Source organism: Gnatocerus cornutus, chromosome 5, assembly GCF_029298725.1.
Source record: "Gnatocerus cornutus isolate USDA-ARS CGAHR chromosome 5, icGnaCorn1.1, whole genome shotgun sequence".
In the NCBI taxonomy this organism is placed as follows: Eukaryota; Metazoa; Arthropoda; class Insecta; order Coleoptera; family Tenebrionidae; genus Gnatocerus; species Gnatocerus cornutus.
The window spans coordinates 15466922-15488289 of record NC_142237.1 but is presented as its reverse complement, the minus strand read 5'-3'; the positions used below and the strand labels follow the sequence as shown (position 1 = coordinate 15488289).

The window sequence follows — 21368 nt, the reverse complement described above, 5'->3', positions numbered from 1 at the left end:
GTCAAGGGAAACAATTAGCGTCTTTTCTTCAGTGAATATGAATAGGGTAAACAGTATGAAATGATACAACCGTCATAATCGTATTTATTATTTAAACAATTCAGATGTCACATCGATAAAGGATGTATTCTTGTACAGTAAACACCATATCCTTTAATGATATAAAATTTAATGGACTTGCGTTCGTCTTGTCAAAATGTGTAGTCGCAAAAAAATTCTGCCGACTGTTCCATTCCAGCGATTATAAATATGCGATAACTAGTTTTTCTCCTTCTGCAGGCGTAAAAATAATCTAAATTGTGGCAGTATCAAAATCGCATATTTACAATTACAATAATGTAGGAAACGAATTGCAAACCAAACCCAACTGTTGCAACTGATTGTCTAAGTACCAATTAAAATAACTTTCAATCGTTGACACATTTTGATTCAGCACTTTGTTTATTTTATAGAAATTTACAGTAGCACCATCGTGCTATAATATTCTGTCATAAAATTAAACAAATTCCTTAAATAGTTACATTTGATTTGGCTTTTATTGTTTTGTAATGCAAGCTAAATTATTTTAGTGTACACAACTCAATTCCTAGATTGGTAATAGAAACTTGATTTGCGGAGAATCGCCAAATATAGCTAGCATAGTCCAAATGTCGAATTAGTTGGTCCAACGAGATTGTATTTACTTTGTGCACGTAACACAATTTAAAAATCCTTCGGGAGCCGCTCTGTCGACATCATCTCTAATGTTATTTTCACCACTGAATAATGAAACACTGATGGCTCTTTATTATGAAAAAGCCTGAATAATAATATATTATCTATTTTCACGGTTTGTTAGCCGCGCAGCCTGATTACCGGCTAATTTAAGTACAATAAGAATATTTCGCGGTAAATTGCAGTCTCTTTAAGCCTGTATCAGGTCAAATTTCTGCGGTACTGTAATGAAATTTAAATATTTATGGAGAACGAATCAAGGTCTTTGTTTCAGGGGGCAATTGGGCTTTCATTATGGATTTTGTACATACGCCATTTCTTCGTGTTATTTTACTTTTTATAAACTGTTTTTCTTTAGTCAGGCTTTGATGAGAAATTACAAATTGAAATGCTCATTAATTTTATTATGAAACTGGCGATAAATTCTCTTTTAATTGCTACTTAAACATTTTGCGGTGTATTTTGTATTATCTATCTATTTATCTGAACATTGCTCCAATTATTCAGCAATCATTAAATTAATAAATTCTATTTTGCAATTTCGCGCTTTGTTGAAATCCGTTCTGAAAGAACAAATTCCAATTATTTAAATCACGATGAGCTCGTGTTTTAAATCAAATTTTTCCACTTTCCATTCTGATGGTAAATGAATGGGTGACATAAATTGGCGGTTTGTTCGTCCAAACTTGTAACAACCTTAAACACGCTTATTTATTCAAAAATCAGATCATCACGGAACTCAGCGACAAATCCAATAACATGGACTTTGGCTCTATGCTAACCATCACAGTAAACTCGAAAGGCAAACAAAAAGGCGATTCCCCAAATAAACCAAACTCAGAATCCGTCATCGGCTAGACTTAGCTTATGACAATAAATTGATGACAATCACAGTGCGATTACTATTTTAAAATCAAGTTCAGTCAGATATGATTTTGATTTCAGTTGTAATCTTTTGATTAGTCCACAACAGAAAACTGACACTCAAACAGAAATCTCCTGTATTTGGACGCGCTTTTTCATAGTTCCTGGAGTTGTTGGGGCCCCATGTGGCCGTAAAATGCCCACTTGGTTGACCGCTCCCGACGGCGGTTGTCCCTTAGGAGGCGGCGGAGGCTCCGGGATGCTAGGACTCGTGACTGGAGGCTTCTCCGAGTTGGTCGACGTCACGTCCGGGGGATAGCTTTGATGGTTGTCATGTCTTTTCGCTGGAGGCGGCGACGATTTGAATTCCTGCAATGGCAGCTCTGTCATTTGCACATCAGCGAGTCTCTTGTCGCAGGAATATTCTCCGACGTAGTTAGGAATGGCTTTAAACGTGCCGCCTCTGGAGATGTCGTAAGGACTTTTAGCTCCACAGTCGTAGGCCAGTTGTCTCGATTCGAACGCCTTCTCGTAGTTCTCTCCTGATGAACTACTGCAGCTCCCGGCTTCTGCTAGTTCTTCTTTCTTCTTCTTTTTGCTTTTACTGCGGTCGCGCTGGTGGTAGATCCCGGCGAATATCACTATATTTAATAAGAGGAGGAAGCACCCCACTGCTATTGTTACTGTCAATGCTGTTGTGTAACTTTGGTAGTGACTGGACGCTAGTTTCCTAAGCAAGTTGTTGTTGTTCTTGCTTATACTTGGCACGATAATGGTGTTATTAGGAGGACACTCTGTGGTGGTTGCTTGCAGAGCGGTGTCCGATTTTGGGGGCGGCGGCGGAAGCGATGTTGTGGCCGGGGGAACACGAACCGTTGTCGGCGGGGGCGGCGGAGCTATCACGTGGATCAGAGGTGGCTTCTCCTTTGTTTGGGGACGGACGGAACCTGAATCATAATTGGTTCGATCAAAGATTTCTGTTTAATCAAGACAGACACTTTACAAAACACGTAATGAAGCGGCTAAAATCGATTTGTTTGAAGACTTGTTGCATCGAACCGTCAAAAAAATTGTAGATATTTGCACAAACATACTTTTAATTTTGTTATAAAAGCGCGGGTAATAAAATGCATTCAAATTTGGCGCCCACATTACAATTGTAAATTGGTTCTAACTTAAATAAATTACTTCGTTTCAGTAAAGTGTCAAAACATGACGGTTATTCAGAAATAAAATTTTATAATTCCCCAACGAATGAAGATAAATGATTTCTGTTTTGGCTGTTGCATTCAGAATAATAATTATTTTACACGGGGAGTGTCCCTAGGTAGCATCATTGAAAAATGGAAACTTCTGATTAAATAAGTCTCCATTTTTCATTTTATTTCCGTCCGCAGATAATGAAATAATTGGTTTTATCGCATGTAGCTTTGCTCAACACTCGTGAATGCGGTTATTTGCATTATATTACAGTCTCTTGTTTGCTGTGGAAGCTCTTCAGCTTGTAACAATAAGATTACGCTTTGGCCACGTTTCTGAGCTTTAGAAGTTCGCCTAGAAACTAATAATGGTGTCACTGTCTGAAGGTAGAGATGATAAGACTACAGCTAATGAATTCTAATTAAAATGTTACCGTCATAGTACTGATCATCTTCCTCTTGAAAATGATGGTGCCTCATTGAAACATCGTCTCCTTCTCCCGGTCGGTGGAGTTGAGGTATGAGATTCAACCAGAGTGACATTTTATGTCCCCTGTAATGATTTCTCATCTCCGGACGGTTTCCTGCAACACGTACAAGTGGTAAAACTTACTGCAACGTAAGAAAACTTTAATAGAGACGTCGAATTTTATGACTTCATGTAACGTTTTGTGGTGACTGGTAATTGGAAACAATTGTTTGTTTATTAACGCACAACTGTACCCTGTGTTGCCTAGTTGTAAAAAACAGATTTTTATTTATTTACATCCAATTCAATTAGTTACAAAATATGCCGCGGGTTTTATTCATGAATTGAACTGCATCGAACAAATTGCAAATTTTGTTGGAACAGTGTTCATGCAACGCATAGTTTGACGATGAATAAATAAAAGGCAATTTGTTTACGAAAAGTTCCAAGACTTTTTACTCACTAAATACGGTTTATTGACTATAAAGTTGGAAATGCTGCCACGGGCTCCTGGCAGGGAGTAGTAAACTATAATTCTACTTTGGGGAGAATTATTGTCAAGAACTGCAGAGACTAAAAGACTCAGGAAATGACCACAGAAAGTAGGAAGAAATAATTACATTTAATTAATAGTTAAAATGGTGGATGCGCCGGGAAACTCCTTCAAAGACTCGTAATTAAAACCGGGATGATCCGCTTGTATTATTTTTTAATAAAAGTTCGTCTTCTTTGTAATGAAAATTCTATTCCGCCATGTTGCAATCTGTGCCTAGTTTAGAAATAATTAAGTTCGAAAAATGGCTCAAGTTCGTCAGTTTTCTCGTAAAAAGATAATCGCTGCCTTCACACTAAAATTTTTATTGTCAGTTCTGGTAATTTCGCCTTAAATGGCGCCATGATGTAAAGAATACAAAGTAGTTTTCCCAGTTAAAAGTAACAACCCGACCTTGACCTCTGCTGCAATAAAGCGGAAAAGCCTGCATCAAAAAACTGACAAAACCATACAATTAAGATAAAGCGGTCGACATTTATCCTTGTAAAAAAGCAGGCTCTTGATATAACTGGGACATCTGGGTCGGATTTTAATTGAATAACGTACGGTAACAAGGCGCTGAAGTCGCTATTAATCTTCGTAGCGTTATTGAAATTGTCCACGTTTTTCTAAAGTGGCTTAATTATTAAAAGTTTGTAACTATTCGTGTAAGGAATGAGTTACGGCGCGATCTGGATTTAGAGAAAAACAGCCGAAATTCTTAGGAAATAATTTTACAAATTCATTAATCTCAATGACACGATATTTTAGGATCACTTTTAATTAACATGATTTACGACGAAATTCCACTTTAATTTCGTAACTTGAAACTGTACTTCGGTTGATAGAATATCGCCACATATTATTAATAGCCTCTTTCGGGTGACGCGTTGGCGCGCCCTTATTTTGGGACCGTTTTCTGAATAATTTCGCAGTGTACATTAGTTAATTAAAACTTCTACTTTGTACATTGCTAATTAGCAACAATTCCGACTCGAGCTTTATTTGCGCTTTGCTGGCTAAAAAACAAACTCGATTTTTTCGACTAAAAGCTTTTTTTAGCAGGGGCACGATTTTAATTATGTTTTAACTACAAGACAAGCTCACCTAATTCCAAGTAAAGCTGGTTGATGGTATCGTACGTGTCCCAATAAGGCGTGGTCATTTCTTCCTGTTTTTTTTGCGAGTTCTTGGCTTCCGATGCTGATGCATTTGGAACGGCGCCATTTGGATCTCTGAAAAATAAATCGTTTTAAACTGTCTCATTTTTCCACGTTGTAATTATAGCTAAACAGGTGACGATGGAATTTTATCGATACTTTTATTCCCAATAACCTCAAATCGGTACTTACGTTTTTTCGCTTGTCATAAAATTGTATCTTATACTTATATTTTGCCGCTGTATAGATATATTTCCTTCACAAGCCGACGTTATTTTATAGATCGTAAAAATAATGTTTCAATACTATTACGTCCAAACCGCCAATGTTCAGATTATATCTGCTTTAAAAACAAACCTCTTTCATTGTTACGTTTTAACCATCCCATAAAATAAGAAAATATCATGCTGTACAAGCGAGTACAATGAAACTCGGGTAACGACTACCGGTCTTGTAATATTTCAAAATAAATTCAGACACGATTTATTTTCGAGCGAATTTTGTTTTCGTCTCTTGAATGTTAATGCGCGGCTGGGGGTGGTTTTGCTTTAACCGTACAAATTTAATAATGTAATGTGTTCCAAACAGTTTTGGAAAAAGTGTCATCTGGAACGGAAAAATGGTGGATGCGCTGGTCCTGTTACTGCTTCATTCTTTGGTTTCGGATTTTCAAGGATTTTTTGCATGCTTTGCATCTTTATATTTCTCAGATTTTCTAGTCTCCCTAAAATTATTTAGATCGTAAAGAAAGAAGCTTTGGCGAAAGAGATTTCAAGATTGAAGAACGGAAAAATTCAGAAAATTTGACCGTTTACGGAGGATTCGATGAGCCCAAATTGAGATATTCGACTCTTTAGACCCCGGGCAAAAAATTAAAAACGTACATCTTTTGCCACCCTTCGCTAAAATAAATCGTTTGCGCCGCTCGAAAGCTTAGGCCGTTTTTGTCGAGTTCTTCGGCCGAAACCACACCAATTCATCGCAGAAAACATTGGGTGAAACCTCTTAAATTGCGGGTGACGCTCAGTTAAATTATGTGAAACCGCCCTCGTTCGTTGGTTGAGGTTATAGACTACACCCCTTTCCATGCGAAGGAAATGTCATCCGGTGGAAATCTTTGCATTAGCGCGGAAAGTTGACTTCAATATTTAATATTTGTCGACACTCTTATTCTAGCTGCATAATCTCGCCATAAAACGGAAAGTCGTGTTAAAGTTCTAAAGATACAAAAGAAATTGTTGCGGAATGGCTGAATAAATAATGCTCTCTTGTGATGAGAGTGAAACTTGAGTTTGCTTTGTGGGCCACCGCGTGTTGGTTGAACACATGGAATTTGTTCGATCAGAAAAGTTTGTTAATTTTAAAGTTGGTGAAATTTAGTAAAATCCGACCGCGATTGGAACGCCTAAATTGACCTGGAGCTGTTTGATAAGTTTCGCTTAGTTTAACGCACTGGTAAACACTTTAGGGAGGAGCACTTCCAGCTTTGTTTGGGTTGGAATCATTCATAAACAAATTTGTTCAGTCGACATGGAATTGAAATTGAGTGTTTTTTTTGCTGATAAACTATCAAAATGTTTGTTTAAATTGTACAGCAAAAGAACCGCCTGCGGGGGTTCGTAATATTTTTTAATATTTGATTTCAGTAAATATTGAAGCGAAAAAATGAGGAGATTCCCATCTTTCAAATCACGTTTTCTCTCGAAGAAACTTTTCACATTCCCCCAATTATCCACCCATGTAACACCGAGCTTTGCAGTGTCTGTAAGTTGTTGAGTAGTGTCGGTATTACAGTAACCTCACTAATAGCAGCACCGCGGCAGATACGAGACCAATTTTAGTGGGTCGATGCGTTTACCAGCCACTTGAATCTGTAATGAAGCACGAGAGAAACCCTGGAAGCAGTTACGGTGTCACATCGGTTTTGCTCCCGGCATGTCATTATCTATGAACTTCATATCTTCAGATATCCAACCGGTTTGGTCATAAATTTGCGCACCGGTGCCATATTGAACTCTCCATGTTGATTGTTTCGAAAATATTAACGTTATCGTTTTCTGTTCTCTCCAAATTGGTTTGATATTGGCGAACAATCATGTAGAGACTTCCAACACATACTTTTACTTCAACACTCGTTCGAACGGAAATAACTACATTTGAAATGACAGAGAACGATCAACGGAACCTTCAAAACAATTTCAGGTGTTTTATTTTCCGCCGAAGAAATCGCTGAGATGTCGTGTCGTTATCTATCTCAATTGACGGATGCAAGGAGCGGATAAATTGTAAATGGGCTGAATAGAAAATAGATATTGAAATTCGTCTCAATTTCAACTAAAATATTTTTTCAAAAGTGGATAACACCAACGCAAACAATGTGTTGGATTCCACCGCAGTGGAGTCAGCGATTTTCCCCCCAAACAATATGAAATTCGTAATTTTGGAGAGTTAGCGGAAAATCGAGTTGTTGACACTTCGATTTAATGCTGTTTATCAATATTCCTAGTTGAAAGTTTCGCTCGCTTGCACAGATGGAATATAGAGTAGAATGTGTCAAGCAGCTCGTAAATTTTTCCTGGAGTGCTTGTTTGCAACACTTCTTTTAAGTGTAGACGACGTATACTTATATTTTCTTTCCGCAACACTTGGCGGGTGAAGCAAGTATTTAGAATATCGCAAGTTTAGCTCCACGTGAAGAAAGTTGAGTAACAAGCTTTTGTCTGAATTTCCAGCCCAAACTCAAACATTGTGATCAGATTGTCTGAATAAAAAAATTCTGATCAATTTCCGCCATCGAATTTATTGGTATTTTGCCGGACTTTGAAATTTGATTTAGGAATAACCAATCAAATTTGCAAATTAATATCAAGGAAAAAAGGATTTAGGTTCGATGTACATAAAAAAATTTAATTAAAATTAATTCAAGCGCTAAAATGGTGAATGCGCCGCTCAAATTATTTTCGAACAAAAATCGTAATTCAACTCAGGCTCACATTGTGTATTGAGTTAGTATTCGTTTTTAAATCTGACTTGTGTAAACTCATAAGTTACGAATTTGTCACCGAATTTCAGTACAATGGAAAAAGATTTAATTTGTACAGCTTAGCGCACGTAAATCCTGTACAAATGGCAATTTAAATTTTGTTATGTTGTCATCAAAATGACTTTTGAAGAGATGTGACATGTGAGCAAGCTCCTGAAAACTGATGAGCGTAGAAATTAATATAATTGCACTATCAATTTAAAAAAAAAACACTAAACCGGATTTTTTTTAATTTAATCTACCATATTCTTATCAAAAAAAGCGTTATAAAAATCCTTTTATATGTCGTAATTCTAAAGTTTGAAAATTTTAGAGCTTCAAAAGTTTTGCCATTTGGCGACAATTACCAAAAACATTTTTTTTTAAATTATCTTAATTTGAATTATTAAGTGTCTTTTTCCAAGAAGTGACAAGCGTGTAAAAAATAGTAAAAAAAAAATTGTGTTGTGATGTGGCAGACAAAGTCTGAATCAACGAGTGAAATTGCGCTTCAAATGCTTGCATAAATTGTATTTAACTTTAACTTATCGTAACTAGCGACACGGCTGGCTGCAAATCTTTAAAACAATTAAATTGTATTTGTAAGTGGTAAATAATAGAGTACTCCATTTTACGTTGATTACTAAACTTTTCGTGCTCTAATTTAACCCGTAATGAGCCGCTCGTATTTCAGAAAGGATAAGACCGAACAGCGCAAGTTTTTGCCCTTAAAAGTGAATTTAAATTAGTTTTTTATCGCAACTTAAATCGCTAAAATCTAGATCTTGGCTAATTTCGTTAACACGGTATTAAAAAACTGGTCTTTGAAAATTGGTGGAAACGCATAAAATTTTTACGTCGCAAAGAAATGACTTAATCTGGAGCGAAACACGAAATTGCTTTCCAATCGATTCGATTTTTTCGATGCAAAAATCAAATTTCCGCGAATCGTTTAAAAATGCAGTAAGCTGTAACAAATGGGGTCGTAAAGTTTTCATCTGTGCTTACAGCATGGAGACAACAGTCTTGTATTATTTATGTTCTGTGGCGTTACCTTATCTGGGAATGAACGAATTTTTCGACTGGGTTCAGTCGAGTTTATTGCTCGATATGCGCTCGTTAACTCATCACGAACTTGCAAATAGATTGCACTTTATGGGCGAGATATTACCGCCAAAGTCCATTATCTGTCGTTTATTGTTTTGGCACTCAACAAAAACAACAGCGATAGTCGTGGACATAAAGGAAGCTCGAAAATTTTAAAGACTTACAGGATTTCGTGGTCTCTTATCTTGGGCGCTGGAGACGCATAAAGGAGTTGTTTATTTTTATTTTTTGGTTTAGTGACTTTTAAATCTGCGGCTGGTTTAGTGTGGCAGGTGTGAAAAAATACGCGGTTTTTGCTTGGGATAGGTATGAATTATTATCGTGTGAATTTAATCCAGATTTATGGCTCGAACAGGAAACGACATTGTCTCAACAATGTCGAAGCGATTTATGAACCCCTTAGTTCGTGAAGATGAATTAGTACAAGATAATTATGTGTGCGTAAGATAGATAGTCAGCAATCACTCATCGGTGCAATGTCGCTGACTTTTCCCCTTACATGCGCTTATTAAAACCGAAGGAAACATCCATCAGTTGCTCGCTTAAAACTTCTGACACTCATTGTTATAAAATGGCATGTACAGCCCCAAATGGGGAGTATCCAATTACAAGTAGGCTTTCCCGGTCATCCAAATTATCCAAAATGGGAACATCAAATGATAATAATTAAACGTTGTTATTAAGTTTGGCCCCTAAAATGAGCTTCTAATTATAACGTTCGTATTCTCATGGTCCTTTAGCAATATATTTGCACCAGTCAGGACATTTCACTGATAAATGTTTGCTCGAACTATGGAAATGACGCCACGGGAATAATCGGAATTGACTCCAATTATTTTATGTAGATTATAACAATTATTCTGTCATTCAAAGCAAGCGGAAACTGCACTAATTGTCTACTTTTGGTATCAAATTTTAGAACGAGCTCTTTGTTTGCATTGCGGATTACAAACACACCAAAGTAGAGTGGAAGAATGTTGACCCAAAATCGACGTGTGTGTTTCTGTCGATAGCCGCTCCGGGGTTAAATGATATCGAAATTTCAAACCAAACACTCGGATGGGGAAAATAACAAGTTTTGGATTTTTTGCTCGAATAAATGAGGAATTAAGCTCCTGCCTTTATTAAGAAAAATGAAATACGTGCGCTTTATCAATAATAACCCGCCACAATACGACAAATCCAACAAAAAGCGGATTATCTCGTGTAGATTAGCCAAGAGCTTATTTCTTTCGTTGGAGCTTTGCTAGGTGTATCGGGCCTTGTTCAGGATAAGAAGTCTGTCTTAGCTGTGGAGAAAGGGCCTTCTTATCGAAATCCGGCCCAAAGTAATTATGGGGTTAACCGAGCTTTATCAGCCGTCGCGGCCAACAAGATGAGCAAAGTATTGTAATTAAGTTTCTAATGACCCGATTTAGACAACTAACCAAATAAATGTTCTCAACAACACATCAAATTAAACTGCTGAATAATTCAAAAGTCGGCCAAAAAATAAACGAGCCTTCAGAAAGGCAATTTCAGCAATTTTTTATTATGTATACATGCATCATTCTTGCGTGTGGGTACGGAGGTTTGCTGATTTAATTCCCGATACACGAGATATTATTTTTAGGGGTGAATATTGCGATATTTTACACTCACCCTTTCCTGGCGAAATTGCTGATGTAATGGATGAGCGTTTTTGAAACGGTTACGTCGCTGTGACTGTAGTTGTGTGGAAAGAATGATCCTCCGCCAATCAAGGGAAGCCCCAGAATATATGGAAGATCTTCGCCACGAACGCTGCCAGATCTCTGAAAAGTAAAAAATTCCATTGCTAGGAGATATATTCGGAGGAGACTTTTCATCAATTCTCAGAGCGAAATTATACTTTTGTTGGAAATTTCACAGTAATTGGCTGCTGTTTATTTTCACTTTGGTAAAAAACGTTATTTACTAATGTAAACTACTGACAAAAAATTAAATTATTTTCTAATACGAAATCGCATTTACAATATCTTCATATAGGTTCGGATTTCAATAAACAAATAAATATACAGGGTCCGGCAACACTTGTGTCCACCCCCAAAATCGTCTTTAATTTTAAAAACAAAATTTTGAAAATTTGCATACGCTCATAGGTGACAAAGCTCTAGAAGCCGACCCAAAAATTTATTTTTTATCACTTATAGTTTTGGCGTCGCGACGCCTTAAAATGTATTTTTTAGCTAATTGTAAAGGTTTGTGAAATCAACCCCTAATTTAATTTTTTTTTAATATAAGTGTGATAAAAATATCTCAGTTGATATTTTAGATTTAATGTGAATTGTATTCAAAATGTGAGGAAAAAATACTGTTTTATCAAGTTAGGGGTCGATTTCAAGTGTGACTTGCGTTACTGCAAATCCCATTTGCAACATAGCAACTCCAATCACATTGCTCATACCTTGGCAACGGTTGCAAATTTGCGTTAACGCAGTGACTTGAAATCGATCCGTTTGTTTCCAATTTCATTACGTCAAAATTGGGAACTACGTTTACACCGGTCTGTCAACATCTTGTGTCACAAATGACATCTATCCTTTGGTTCGTTTTAGATGGTAACAAAAGTCTTACTTGGTGAAACTGTCGCTTTGTCGATGTTAATTAACGATTTCTGGTGTCCATAAACTGCAACATGCCCGAGTTAATCAAAATTCACCTTCATATGAGTGAATGAAGTGACTTGTGAAATTTTGGTGTAAACGTAGTTTGTCACTGCACCGTCAAAATGTTAAAAACTAACTTGATAAAACAGCGTTTTTTTCGCAAATTTTAAACACCATTTGCAGTAGATTTAAAATAAATACTCAAATATTTGTATTACAGTTATGTTGAAAAAAAATTGAATTCGCTAATATTACCGCAAAAACTCAAAAATCGCTAAAAATTATACTTTTTAGGCGTCGCGACGTCAAACAAACCGTGATATCAAAACAAATTTTTGTGTCAGCTTCTAGAGCTTTGTCAACTATAAGCGTATGCACATTTTCAAAATTTTATCTTTAAAATTAAAGACGATTTTAGGGGTGGACACAAGTGTTGCCGGACCCTGTATAACACATTTTTTTACATATCTGGTTCTTCATTTCGGTGCTTTCAATTCTTCAAAGTTTTTATTTTTCACCATGTGGGAAGATTATAAAATTCTAAAATTTGTGGCGTTTGCTCTACAATTTTGCAATTTTGTAGAGATAATACAAAAATAGCAATTTCCCTAAATTTCTTTACTGTAGCTCTAAAATTTTTAAAATTCGAATTTTAGTGAAGGGTTTTTACTTATCATTTATCAAATTTCAGATGATCGAAAATTGAGAAATATTTATTCATGATTTTTTTTTGTCTACTCTGCTCACTTTATTGATCATCAAACTTGTGTGTGTAGTTATTTCGAAAAACGTTCGGAAATTGATATCAAAAATAAAGAAGTTAACACCTTGAAGTCTAAATGACTAAAGTTCAAAACTGCAAGTAGAGTCCTGAAACTTGAAGAAAACGTCCAAGCTTTAACATGGAAATAATATGTAATTAGATTCTTGAAACCACTAAAACTTCTCAGTGGAAGATTATAAAACTTGCGGAACTAAAAGGTAGTTTTAAAGATGCAGGAAGTGATGTTTTGAAACCGGAAAGTTATGAAACATAAGCCACAATGGAACTCAAAGCAAAATTGAAATCTTGCATGCGCCGTTCTGATATTTTTGTATTTTTGGACGCAGATAATAGATAATATATTCTGTAGTCTAGAAAAGTCGTAAATGCACTTTCAATAATAATTGTGGGGTACACCGTTTAAGTACAATAATAAATCTTAAGTTTTGGAGTTTTTAGATTTTTTGTGTTTTCTTCATTTTTCTAAATACAAAAATTACCAGTTCTTTCTGGATGATTCCAATAACGAGCTTTACCTAATAAATTAAGTTTGAGGATTTCTTAATGTATTGGAAAGTAATTTAATTAGTTAGTTCGGAAGACATATGGAACAGACCAAGCAATAATTAACAGGTGATAAAACAGAAAGTTTTGAAAAACATGTAAGATCACTTAAATTTCTGATTTTTTGTCTATTTTTTCTTAATATGGTCATGATTAAGTACTTCATGAATTCTATGGTGGTCTAAAAATCTTTGAAAAATTGAAATATTTAAAATTTAAAACGAAGCTGGCGATCAACCGACACAATAAAACACGGTAATCATCAAAACTCCTGTAAATGTGAAATATTTTTTGTGTTTGAAGAAGAAGCTGAAGAATTTAATAAGTTTAATTAAGCCTAAAATACGATATTAATTTTTCAGTCAGTTGGTTTGGATCACCTCTCTGTGTATTTTTTAACGTTTTAAATCTTCAAGGCTCTGCTATTTTTATGAATTATATTAAAGTTGTAAAAGCGTCATATTAACCCATAAAAATGTTAGTTTAAGAGTTGGGAACGCCTTACATAAATTTGACTCAGCGCGGCGCATCCACTATTTTTAAAACTGTTTTTTTAGATTACTTATCAATATGTCTACTTTTAAAGTTTCCAGAAAGTTTCTTAGGTTGTATTTTATTAATTCTCGTTAGCAATACCCACAATGTTCACAACATTCATTTCGTCGTACTTTAAAAGAAAGCAATTTACAGTTCTCTTGTCACTTTTATGACTTACTCTTTGTTCAGATAATGCAGAACTGAGACCGTTATCTACACCCACAGTAAGTATACTTTAGAAAAAGTGCACCATCACAATTTCAGTTTAAGAAAGCCGTTCTTTAAGTATATGAAAGCTTACATTTTCAGAGACAAAAGTTTCATTTCAACCCTTTCCATCCTATTACACATGGATGATTGGCTTCTCTTATCGTGAAAGCTCTGCACCCTTTTCATTTTTCACGTGAGCTTTAAAGCTTTTGGTAAAATCCACGTCATGTAAACAGGTGAGCTTGTTGTATATTTATTTGTGTAGATGAGGGTTTGCATTAATGGTCTTTTAGAAGCGTGTGTATGCAGAGTTTGTCGCGCACACCACGTTCCGGTCATCGGTGTAACATATGCATACTTGAATGTGGCGCAGCTTCTAACCCATTAGGAAATATGTGGCGACGCCACCCACAATCTGTGCTTACTTCTCCGACGCTATCTTTCCACTCTTTGACCTAGATAAAAATTAATTCCCACAGACATAAATTGCTCGACGAATGCCTTTTTTATACGGACGGTAATTTACCGATGATGTTCAACATCAAAGGCTCGATCGATTTTTAGCAAGAGAAAAACATGCATGGCTGGAGAAGGTAATTTGGTTTATTGGCGGCATAGTTTTTTGCACGTATTACTGCCATTAGCGTTCGAACTTTTGGTGCCTTTTATCACTACTAATCTTATTTAAAGACGTTTATTGCTGTTTATAAAGTTCGCCTCCGAATGCGCCAAAATGGCACAAAAAGATAATCGAAACGAAGATAATCGCGACTGTACACAAATTTGACCAACGTCTCACCATGCGGAGAAAAAAGTGGGCACTTTTTAATTAAAAAACGTGAACGTACCCGGCTATACATCTTCTCAAAGTTTAAATTTCCTCAATTTCTTCGTGCTTGGGAGCTTTAATATTATGCTGATGTTTATGTGTTGGGATATCAGAAGTAGAGGGAAGCTCCTTTACACGCATATTGATTGACCTGATCCGACAGAGAACGTGGTCTCGGGAGAAAAATGTCATCTTAAAAAAATAAGTATTCAAGTTTATGTTTACGTTTTTCTCGTCTAACGTTGATAAAAGATCGGCCACAGAACAGTTTTAACTTTGGAAGAGACGCTTTTTGCCCACTTTCGGCATTATTAAAAATAAGTAAATAAGTTAGGGGATGTTTCCTGTGGGAAAAGACTATTTGGGAGAATAGTGGAGTTCGTGTAACTTAACAACCTTGGGAGTTGTACTGGTGATTCAGACTGAGGCTTTTGTTATTGCACCAAAAAGCTGGGCAAAGACAAAGCATGAATGCGGAAATTCGAGCACAGTGCCAACAGATGTTGGGTATGACGGAGGAAATGTTCGGGGATAACCGAAAAGAACTTGACTTAAGCGGATGTGTTGTTAGGGAGAGCTCAAATTTATTTTTTATTCGGCGTATCGACCATTTTTCCAAAGCTTAAATTTTCAGTAGAGAAACTAAAAAAACTGCACCTTGGAACTCGTTATCTCTCCAACAAAACCAAGAAACCTCCAGATCTAGTTTCTAAATTAACCAAACTTGCAAATTATTCATTTTGAGCGACCCAAGAGTGCAATAAATTAACCGGATTGAACATTTTATAGCGAATTCTTAAACAAGCCATTACCAAGTTTTTCCGCGGCGCATGACACCTCGAGATTGATAAATATTTCAAGTTAATCCGTGAATCCAATACTCGTCACTTGGTCCCCGGTCTTATTGTTATGAAAGGAACTGGAGCTGTTTATTTATTTACTTGATGGAACAATCATTTCTAATTTGGCGTTAATTTGAGTTTGATGTTCGTTAATTGCATTCCGCCGTTTATTGTGTATTCAGTTCAGCGAATAATATTCTTGGTCAGTATGTCAGCAAAATCCGCTGTACCAACATTAATGTTCACGTTAAATCCACTAAATCTGGGGACCATTCTAGCACAGGTAATGCTGAAAACATAATACGGAATAAATTCCGACCAACCACACAGCGAAGGGTCCGCTTTGTTATTTTATTTCCAAGCTGAATTTCGGTGGAATTTGGGAAGACAGCTTTGTTATTTTTAATAAATGCAATACGAGTCGCATGTTCAAATCGTGTTTCGACTACTACGGAACTACGGCAAAATGAACAATTTCTCTTTTTTTGTCGCATTTGCATATTGATTTTGAGTTCATTTAGTCGTAAAAAATGATGAGCTATTCGCAGAACATTTAATCTCTTTAGGATTTGGCCCAAGTGTCGTTTAGTGCCGCAACATTTCCTATATTTAATCAATTTATCGCCTCCTCTTCAATAGCCTGCTTATTGGAAGCTGAAAGCTTGTTAACTCAAAGTCCTGAAGTATTTAGATAATCCAAGCACATGTACTGTTTAACAGATTAATCACTTTCAGCTCAATTTTTCCTTTCATTATCTCTAACTTTCCCTTTCGAAAAACGAACAATATGTGAAGAAACTTTTAATGGAAAACTCACAAATAGGTAAATAGCGAAAAACCACGCATTTCGAATACAATACCACAACTCGAAGAGAACTTGAACAAAGGACTTTGTCTTGCTGCCAGAATACATTTAAGATTACGAAGCTTTGATTAGGACCGGGTAAATATATACGCTGGAATTTAGTTCGGGTCATAAATTAAATTTTAATCGATAATTTCACAGATTGGTGCAATATTCAGGTAATTTCAACAGTCATTCGAAAATAAGATAAAACTTCGGGGGAGCTTCTATTGCTTTTATCTGTTGCCCTTTGTATACATATCGCTCAACATCTTTTACAACAAAATTGGAATTTTCGTCGTTCCTTCGCAGGTATCGCGGCACATATTTTATTTATCTTCAGCCATCTATTAAATGTGCCCCGAAGGTCTGTTCTTTTGGAAAAGTTTATTGAGACTTTTATGTTTGTATGACAGGAAGCGCTTTTGTGTAGTTTTTTTTTAAATTGTTAGTCAAGTTCTAAATGTTGCGCCGATGAATAAATTTATTACATTTTATACACATCTAAGGCATTAAAAATTAAATTTTAAAATCAAAGAATACCAATTAAAATTTTGGAGAAATTAAAAAACTGTAAGATTAAACGTGAACGTAAAATATCTAAAATATCCAAGATTTTCTTCTTAAATCTCACTGATTTTCACTGATTATTAAAATTATTAATTTTTATATTTGAATTACCTCAGAACTTCAGAGTTAAAAAATCTTAGATTTTTAAAGACAGATCTAATTAAAACTTAGGAATTACTAAGGAATCTTGTATCATTGTAAACTTTATAAGATCTATTAAATATTTATAAGAAAATTTGAGAACTTTAGACCTGCTGTTTAAATACTTGGAAATTAATAAAAATATCAGAAAGTTGTCTTTGAAATTAATGAATTTTACAATTTACATATTTTAACACTTTATTAGGTAATATAGTGAAAAACTATAGATATGGAAGGCTAGTTTATTATTTCTATTAAATTGCATTCGATTCTAAGACCTTCTCTAGAAGCATCAAAAAAATTAAGAACCTAAAAAGACCTGAAGAAGTTTTAAGAATCTGAATAATTTGATGAAGCTGATGAATAAAGCTTCCGAATTTGAACATTATAATGTGATGAAAAAATTGTAGACTGGATCCAAAAACTAACAAAAATGTGTAGCAAAACAAAAAAATTATTAAATTCAAGTAATGAAAAAAAGAATAGAAAACACTGAAAAGGTTGGATTTCGAAAATACATTCGCAGTCATGAAAAGTTTTTTTTTTCTACTGGCAGGATATTTTGGAAAATATGGTTATGGCTAGTTTCCGCTCGTCAGTCATCATAGAATATTAGTCCTGTGAAGAGCTACCTGAAATGGTGTTCGAATTTGAGTTATTAAATTTGATGGCGTGAAATTATGCATTAGCAGATTTGAATATATGCAGCTACAAATGGAATCAAGTGAGATGCAAACACTAGTTGGGTGGTATTGTTGCACGAAATTTGTTCAATAGTAAAGCTCGAGTTTCCAAATTGTATTCACAGTTGTCAAATTTAGACTACAATTTTCGAAATTTTTGTTAATATCCGTCCTCCCTCAATCTGCAGATTTATTATCAGTCAACCCGCTCGAAAATAGTCATCAAACTAACGCCCTCCGGGTAGCTAGAATTTTCGCCCCCCTGGAGCAGCGCCTATGTAATCAATTTATTATTATTCGCCTCTGGTTATGCGATGATTGAAACGCTTTCATCTGCAGCATTACCAATTTTCGTCCATCTATAAATGAAAAACTTGAAGATAAATTATGATCACATATCGACAAACATGGCCATCTTCCCAGGATGAAGTCCTTCCATGATTTACGTGCATAATAAAACATAACCGTAGCGTTCAAAATTTATATTTATTCAAACCGCCGCGGCGTCTATCTATCATAAACAGCCATATTTTCACGGACACTTTACGACATAACCCAATGTCGTTATCTTAAGTACTAACATACCATCGGAAAATCCCTGTCGCCCGACTGATGTTGAAAATGCAGAAAAAACGTCTTTCCACCCCTCATCGAATGTAGGTATCCTACGCGTATAAGCGGCGCCGCTGTGTGTCCGTCGCTGAGGACGTCGAGGGTTGCATCTCTCACACTCAAAGGGTTTTGAGTCGGCCTTTCCCAATCGGTGTATTCGTTTTTAAGAGTGGAAAATATCTCATTCAAGTGGTAATAATAAGAATTCCTCACGTATGTCCTTAAGATTCTGTCACGCCTCGTTTCGTTAAACCCGAACTCGAGATCTTGCGCGTTCAAGTCCAAGTACGATTCCGTTGTCGTTAAACCAAACAAGAGGTCGCGTCCGGGAAAATCGGCCAGCTCGTAGCCGGCAGATGTAGCTACAGTTGAAGTACTTCCGGCTGGAGGAGCGCTGGTGGGGTTGACGAGGATGGTGCCGTCGATGAACGGGGCGAAACCTGACACAAATAAAAGAACTGGTTGATACACAGCATTTAACTGCATTTTAAACAGAGCAAACTTTCACAGGGCCCAACAAAATAATCATAAGTTATCCACTTGGGTTTTCGCTTAATTTGCATTTCATGCTTTGTGTGCAAGATAGATATATCCACACGCGCAATAAATTTGTTTTATCACGTTTATGAAAGTTTCTCTTGAATTTGTGAAGAACTCCAACTGCATCCGGTAATGTAACAACACAAAATGGGGATATTGACTCTGTTTGGTTGCAAACTCGGTAACGGCGTATTACAAACTTTGATTCCATTATGTATGTTGCTGTTTAAGTTGGTACCTAAATAGTGAAAGATAATATACGCGTTCATTACGTTCTGTTTAATTAACAGTAGTTGGAGTTTGCAAAGATCGATAACCAGCTTAGACATTCCGTTTTATTGCATATTGAAGAAGAGTGCTGAGATACGAACGTTTTAAATTGTACGTTGCGGATATGACAAAAACAGGGACAAAGTTCGGGCTTTTGGAGTAAACTTTATGACTCGCTAGTTCAATAAACCTAGATCTGGAGTAATTCAAATTTCTATAACTGAAGGAAGCTTGTTTCTACATTTCAGCACAACAATGATAAAATGTGAAGTGGCGGAAATTTTTCCGGAAAAACAACTTACAGGTGAGTGAATTCGTTGCTTGTGGAAACGTGAGGAAACTCTATTTCCTTGCTCCTTTGTACCGTGGAAATATGTGAATGTTTGGTCTGCTAAAATGTAGCAATTTTTTCCATCCTACTTTTTAGTTTGCTAAATTCGTGTCGCTTACCAGGCAGAAACCTCGGTGTGTCTATCCTAATTTTGAGCAATTCATCTAACGGCTTCTTCCTGAGACAAGGCGCCAGATCGTCTTCATAGAGGTCGCCATGACAGTTGGTATGTTCAGCAACACTGCGTTTGACCGAAAGCGGATCTCTTTGGAGCGCCCAGGGACTGAGTCCCGAGCCACTTAACAAGATGACTCGATGTAAGAGCTCTGAAACAATCATGGATCAGCTGAACAAATTGGTATTTATTGGCCGATGTAAGTGGCTGCTTAAGTAAACTGACGCCAGGAGACTTTAATCGCTTCTTACGACTTTTATTTGTTCAAATCAAGATTAAAGCTCGAGAACGCGATTTTTTCAGAATTCATTTCAGACACGTTTGTTGCCTTAACAGTTAATAAGTGATATATCAGGGCGTAAATAAGGATTACAGCTGTCAGCAGGAACTAAAACTACAATAATTGCGCTACGAAATGTAGAAAAATTGGCGCAGGATGGGATAATGGCTGTTGGCACGTCAAAGCCATCATGTAGAACCGAGACTAGGCGCGCTGCAATTACAGATAGAACCGTTATCTGCCAGCATGTATGCATTACGGGTACGAACAATGACTGTTTAGTTTAATAATTTGTCTCTACCTTCACATAAGTAACACAGTATGGCGCAAACTGTGCTCTTAATTACAACGCAATATTCATGATTTTGCACGGCCGTGTGTGTGCTTTATGCAAATTGTGCAAAAGTTTCACAACTGTAAATAAATTATGAAACAACACAAGAAAACAAAAACTCGAGTTTTCCCGGCGCATCCACCACATTTGATTTTGGAATATCCTTGACGTCGATACATTTCACTCAACCTCGTCTGTAAAATCTCCATCGAGTTTGGCTTTAAAGGTTAAAATTTTATTATCTCGTGGCGCATCAGTAAAATTTTATGCTTATTGTTTAACTCGAACGAGAATTGCTCGAAAGACAAGCATCACGTCTCTGGTTCCCAATAAAATTTTACAACTGTACCTCTTTAAAATTTTTACCATATTTACAAAGCTCGAGTTTGTTTTAATATCAACTTAAAAACATGATTAGTAGAATTACGAATCCATTGCTTTAATTTGATTTAGACAAAGCTAAAGTTTAGTTAAATCGGTTAAGTTAGTTGTGTTCCATTAGGAAGATGAAGTAGAACTAATTAAATACGTTGAGGGTGGAGTTGTATTAATGAAAATCAAAAGAGACGAGCTGAGTGCGAAGAGAATACCTTTTAATTATTACCAGACTGTCTTTTTATAACGTCTCGTTAGCAGAATTTCTCTCAGTGTCTCGGATGCAGAAAAGTGAAAGATTACCCAAAGGAGGCATCATCTCGGAGAAAATTAGCATTGTTAATTTGTGTATGCACGTTTGAGCATTTTTATTTCCAGAGCTATTAAAGGAGAGTTTAATTAGTTGCACTTGTCGCAACGACCATTTTGTGTTCAGCCAACACGGGTGTGACGTGATATTTCACGACGAAAATTCCAAGTTAAACATTTTTTGTTGCAAAAACTATGACAGAATCATTTAATCCATGCTGTCGACGTCGTACTTTATTGATATCCTGTCTTAGTCGTGCATTATAAATTACATTCTAAGTTCACTTCAATATCGAATAATAAATGGCGACCCTTCCAAAATTATGTAAAGTCGATGCTTGATCAAGTGTGCTTGGGATATGATGTGTAATGGTGAAGGCCACGCTTGCCTGCTTTAATGTAAGATTTTAGATCAAATCAAAATAGAGCAGAGAATTATACGGGATTGGGGGTCGGATATTGCAG

The 21368-nt window shown here is 36.1% G+C and overlaps 1 protein-coding gene across 1 annotated transcript in view; it reads right to left on the bottom strand.

Moving 5' to 3' along the window:
• Nucleotides 1–75: 75 nt before the first annotated feature.
• Nlg2 (Neuroligin 2) overlaps nt 76–21368 on the bottom strand; it is an 81332-nt gene continuing 60039 nt past the window's right edge. Inside the window, exons 6-11 of the mRNA XM_088035415.1 lie at nt 19550–19756; nt 18263–18729; nt 10709–10860; nt 4886–5013; nt 3212–3361; nt 76–2525 (exon numbers count right to left, since the gene is read on the bottom strand). Coding sequence (XP_087891541.1) covers nt 1699–2525; nt 3212–3361; nt 4886–5013; nt 10709–10860; nt 18263–18729; nt 19550–19756 — 1931 coding nt within the window. The 3' untranslated portion in view covers nt 76–1698. The remainder of the gene's footprint in view (nt 2526–3211; nt 3362–4885; nt 5014–10708; nt 10861–18262; nt 18730–19549; nt 19757–21368) is intronic.